This window comes from Aplysia californica, unplaced genomic scaffold (genome assembly GCF_000002075.1).
Source record: "Aplysia californica isolate F4 #8 unplaced genomic scaffold, AplCal3.0 scaffold00062, whole genome shotgun sequence".
Lineage (NCBI taxonomy): Eukaryota > Metazoa > Mollusca > Gastropoda > Aplysiida > Aplysiidae > Aplysia > Aplysia californica.
In genome coordinates, this window is record NW_004797332.1 from 1,218,351 (window position 1) to 1,224,363 (window position 6,013).

Genomic DNA, 6,013 nt, shown 5'->3' on the forward strand with positions numbered 1-6,013 from the left:
ATAATAATAATAATAATAATAATAATAATAATAGCATTTATATAGCGCATATCCATGCCCGTGAGCTTTCTCTATGCGCTTTACAACTATTATTACCTTAGCAGACCCTCTGAGAACACTCGGAAACATTCTCGGCTTCCGCGGAAGCATACAGTGCAAGCTGCAGATTTCACGCGTTCAAACACTATCAAACTGACAAGATCTTTCACTGTCTATAGCCGGGTACCCACTTCCACCTGGGTGAAGTGAGGAAAATTTGTGCAAAGTGCCTTTCCCAAGGACACAACGTCGAGCCCCTGACGGGATTCGAACCCACGACCTTACGGTTGCGAGTCCGAGAGCCTAACCTCTAGGCTACCGACGCCACTAAGAGTTCCACGTATAAAACTAGTGCTTGCAAACTTCTGATGGTACAATAAGTAGAAAAAACAAACAGCGCTGTTTCACATTCACAACTCAGGAGCATATTTTCATGAAAATGGAGTTGGGTACGTGCGCTCATAATATAACCTTATGCAGTTGCCAGCGCCGTAAAACATTAGCCAAAACAAAATTTTAAAAAGCGAGTTGGGCGCAGGGCCCAAATGGAATCTAACGGTCCCTTTCCCTTCCCTCTTTGTCCTCCCAGTTGACAACCAGACCATCCTAACCTACCTGCCCTTCATGCGACATTTCGGGAAGTTCAAGGCCATGTGTGACCGCGCTTCGACAACCAGAAAAATAACTGAAGAGAAAACTTTTTACCACGTCAGAGTAAGTTGTTTCGAAAGCGCTTTTTCCTCTTTTTTTGTGCGTTTAAAGTCGATTTTAAAACTATATTATGTATGTATACAATCGAAGTTTCCACAAGTTACCGAAGACAAAAACACTTGTCTTGATAGGTGGACTTCTTGGACAGTGTCATTATAATATTCTTAACAACTCAAGGTGGGGGAGAGGGGTGGTCGTTTGTACGCTGTTCCATGATCTGGTTCGGCCCTCAACCTCAAGTCTAAGCACATTTGAATTTGGCCTTTCGTGCAGTTGAGTTTGACACCCCTGTTTAACTCCTCGAGGACGCGCTTGCTTTCTAGTCATTCCGCAACAAAGAGGTTGTAATATAATATTAGAGCTCGCGGTAGTGACGTCACACGTGTCAGCCATGGGGCCCTTCTTACCCTCATAGGCATAGCCGGCGCGCTGCCATTTACATGAACAATCTGAGTCCCTACCCTGTTCCCCACGAGTTGTAGTACTTTAACCTATGCATCCTCATGCGTTACGCGACGTTTAGTTGCGCTCGACAGTCGCTCGCAATCAGTCGCGAGGTGTGTATCCTTATACTGGGTGTCCATTACGGATGGGATTCCCCGACTCGGTCGCCTCTAAAACAAACGTGTTTGTTTTCAGTTTCACGCGACCAAGACGGGAGATCGGCCCGATCCAACAGTAATGTGCACCCCGTATTAATGCGCGATGTTGTTTTCAGTCGCGTGCGACAGAAGCGACAAAAGGTGTCTGTGGGTTGTTGGCGGGTGCTCTAGTGTGGTTTGGTTCTTCTTTCCTATGAAACATCTATCGTCCTTATCTCCCCTACTTCTTTTTTATGTTTGTTACTGTCTTGTAACACCTCTAGTCTTCTGGTGCCCATATGACCTGATGCAGTTGCGAACACCGTAAAACCTCTACTAAAACTAAAAACTAAAAAAGGTGTCGCGCGCGAGTGGTAAATCCCATGCGCGACTGGCAGTTCACAACAGACTGAAAGTAGCAAGTTATTTTTTGCCTCGAGCCTTGCCTTCACCAACACACACACACACACACACACACACACACACACACACACACACACACACACACACACACACACAACCACACACACACACACACACACACACACACACATTCACACGCACGCGCGCACACACACACACACACACACACACACAAACACACATACACACTCACACATACACACACACATGCTCAACACACACGGCGTGTCGATCGACACTCCTTAGCTAGATATTTGGACCAATGGTGATGCTCTAAACTTGCCACACCCCCAGTCCGTCGAACACGACGAGACCTTCGATTGCTACATGAACCGATCGGACGAGACAGTCGTACGGGGTGCCCACTACGGCTGGATCGGGCCGATCGCCCGTCTCGATCGCCTGAAACTGAAAACAAACACGTTTGTTTTTGAGGCGATCGAGTCTGACGATCGGCCCGATCATATCCGTAGTGGGATTATTATTATTAGGAGACGGTGTCTTTATAATATCACTTGATTGATTTTAGAGCGGCAAGGACCTGACGGGACGTTACGTCGAGTCGCGCTTAGGGAGACAAGCTCTTACACTTTTGCGACGCCTCCACGTGAGTCCAAAAAAGTACTCACCCGTGTGTTGAACTGCGCATGTCTTGCCCTTGAGGTTCAGCTTCCCATGGAGGGCACACACAGCCCCAGTTCGTTTACGTGGGTTTCATCACTGCCACGAACTCTAGTATTAAATATAACATACGACCTTAAAGACCTGCTGTTTTTGAGCATTTTTTAAAAGGAGCATTCCCTTGTTATTCATGCGGAATTTTCAGTTCTGTTTTAGAATGGCAAGGAACAACACGCATACCAACAACAACAAAAATGCAAATTCGTGTTTTTGATTTGTGCATGATGGTTCAAAATGTACCGCAACATTACCCCTTTGGTCTGCTACTAATCGGACGTATGAGTAAGCTACGCCTTCAAAGAGTTAAGAGATCGACTTTCTTGTTTCCAGAAAACATACGTTCCTGGTGAGATTCGGGGAATCGTCGACATCTTTCTCCAACAAGCAAATGAGCCAGGATACGAGTTTCTTAAGGATGATGAACACGCCAAGGCCATGCTCAGTAATATCTTCGTAGCAGGTCAGAATTGTCGTTATATTTTTGTAACATCTCGTACATTGTATTTCTTCAATTACATACTCGGACAAGAGACAACAGTCAGTAATATCTTCCCAGCAGGTCAGAATTAGATTGAAGGCAAACGAGGCAGGGAACTTCCTGGAGAATCTTAACAGATGGGTGACAGGGACAGAACAGGGATATTATGTAACTCTGTTAAGGGTATCCGAGCAATGGATTGACTGGAGAACCATGATCGCCGATGCCAGTCGCAGATCTGGCACTTGATAATGAAGTCAGAATTGTCGTAATACTTTATAATGCCTCGTACATTGTAAATGTTCATTTACATACTCTGAGAAGAGATATGGGGAATTTAATTGTATGCATTGCCTTTTACATAATATTACAGTGTCATCATCATCATCATTCAGTGCCAGGTCTGCAACAGACTTTGGCGATCATTGTTCACCATTCATTCCTTTGCTCGGATGCTCTTAAAAAGCTATGTATCCCTGATCTTTCCCTGTTACCCATTTGTTTAGGTTCCCTACGTATGTTGTTCTGGGCCTACTTGTGCTTCGTTTGCCTTCAATTTTGCCAGTGAGAACTAAATGTTCAAGACCCTTATGTCTATTCAGGTGTCTCAAATACTGCATTTGTCGTTTCCTGATTGTTTTAACAGTGAGCGCCCCACGTCGTGGGCTTCCTCAAGCACTACCTCATTCATTGATTTCTTTTCCTTCCACGATACTCATAGCAATTTATTTTCACTGTCCTTAGTGATTGTCCAGCATTCACAGCCAAATAGAAGGGTTGACCATACATATCATTTCAGAACTTTTATTTTGGTAGTTATTGAGATGTTTCTATTTTTCAGGATTGGGCTCATTTTTATTGAAACTAGACCTAGCCATTGTAATTTTCCGTTTTTATTTCTGAGGAACATTTGGCATCTGATGTTATCATACATCCTAGATATTTAAACTATTGGACCTGTTTGATCTTTTCACCTTTGCTAATGAAATTACAACTAGGATTTTCTGCTTTTTTTTGGGATACCACAGTGTATTGTTGTGTTTGGGTTTTGTTTTTTGTTTATTGTTTATTTGTTGTTGTTTTTCAAGTTTACTTCACTACTGTTCATCATGTGTTGATCCAGTACGGCCCACCCGGAATTATTGGTCCTGACAGAGCCGAGGCATTTTGAATCACATGTTTCTTCTCAAACTGTCGGAAGTCAAGGTTCAGACAGAATGTTGGGGGTTTCAAAAGCAGACAAAACGCAAAATAAGCTGTATTTGTCTCAAAATAATGCTCTGTGTGGCTTTCCTGTATCTCAATAAAAGTTTGTGTTACGTCTCTTCCTTTTGCAATAATGCTGGCTCAACTGAAAGCGTATCTAAAAAGAAGATATTGGCACGTTGTAAATGTGGGGTCTCCAAAACATTCTTGAGGGAAAACGAGAAAGAAAGTGTGTGTGAAAGAAATGGGGAGAGAGGTGGGAGGAGAAAGAAAGAGAGAGAGAGGGAGAGAGAGAGAAAGAGAGAGAGAGAGAGAGAGAGAGCGAAAGAGAGAGAGAGAGAGAAAGAGAGAGAGAGAGAGACAGAGAGAGAGAGAGAGACAGAGACACAGAGAGAGAGAGAGAGAGAGAGAGAGAGAGACAGAGAGAGAGAGAGAGGTCAGTATCACAAGTATCACAATTATGCATCTGTACAGCCCATACGACGACCAGATCAAGCCTCCTGTCTTCCTTCCTTCTCATGTGTCATTACCCGGAGGTGATGAGGAACATTCAGGAAGAGATAGACCGCGTCCTCGGAGACCGCCAGCCCCGTGTGGAGGACAGAAAGGACATGCACTATACCGAGGCCTTTATATTGGAGATGCAGAGGTTAGCAACTTCCTCTTGTTTCTTGAAGCTCAACTATTTAACTCTTTGAGGACATGCATTCTAGCCTTTGAACAGCGTTTGAAGACTCACTGTTTTAAAGCATTGTTTAAAGAAAGAAGAAAGAAGCATAACTTGGTTATTTATACATATTTGAAAACCTGAGAACACCAAGTTCAAGTCACATTTAGATGGTTTTGAAAAAAATAAGCAAAAACATCATTCGCGAAATATGTTCAAGTAAGTTTCGATTAGTAAGTCGCCGCTTTCGGATGATATGCAAAACTCTATTTTTAGGAAAATGCGACACTTGTTGTTGTTCCCAGGTTTTCATTTTTGTAAAGGGATTTTTTATTATTTTTTAAAATCGTAAACGTTAAAAAGCTGTAGAATTTGTACGCCACCATCGACGCTATTTAGATCATTTAATAGGTGGTCTCGTCCCCCTACTACTGACTTCAACGATTTTGATTTTGAACAGTATTCAAAATTAATGACACCCAGAAGAGTATTGAGAAGAAAAGAAGTTATATTTAACCTTCCAGGGTATATTATGTTATGTGTTTGTTGTCCAGTGCTAACATTAGAAAAAGGAAGCTACCCATAAATTCAGGGATTTAGGCTATAGTTTAGCACACACATAGAAGCGTAAGTTCTTTCGTTATGTATGAATTTCGGTACGAACGTGCTTTAAATACAAAGAATATTATATTTGTACTTGTGTAAGAAAATATACTGGACCTGAAAATCTGTTTACTATGTGCGTTTTCGTTGTGAGCGAAATCAATCTTTGACGAGAAATGAATTGTAAAATAAGTTCAGGAAAGAATGCTGCAACCAAATATTAAAATATAATATACCATCAGATACATCTCTCAGCTACCACTCGGCTTCCTGAGATTGGTGAAAGAAGACATCCCCTTGAACGGTTACGTTATTCCAAAGGGAACTACGGTGAGTGTACAAAGCGCAGTTTAATGTCATTAATTTTGTTTTGACAGCTGTTCTACTAACCTCTATGAAGTAACGTCTGTTAGTCAAATGATTTTGTTATTGTCTCGCTTTGTTTTTTTTTAGTAATTTTGTTTTCCCGACACATTTTCACTGCTAGATATTAGTTGTGTTAATCGAATAATGAATGAAAAGACAGTGAGATAGGGGGAGGGGATGTTTGTGTTTGTGTGTGTATGTGAGTGTGTATGTGTATGTGTATGTGTGTGTGTGTGTGTGTGTGTGTGTGTGTGTGTG

The 6,013-nt window shown here is 42.2% G+C and overlaps 1 protein-coding gene across 1 annotated transcript in view; it reads left to right on the forward strand.

The window, feature by feature from the left end:
* LOC101849676 (steroid 17-alpha-hydroxylase/17,20 lyase) overlaps window positions 1-5,719 on the forward strand; it is a gene marked incomplete at its 3' end in the record, with an annotated part of 11,406 nt that extends 5,687 nt beyond the window's left edge. Inside the window, 4 exon segments of the mRNA XM_013079773.1 lie at window positions 629-753; window positions 2,766-2,895; window positions 4,594-4,768; window positions 5,632-5,719. Coding sequence (XP_012935227.1) covers window positions 629-753; window positions 2,766-2,895; window positions 4,594-4,768; window positions 5,632-5,719 — 518 coding nt within the window.
* Between the last annotated feature and the right edge of the window lie 294 nt (window positions 5,720-6,013).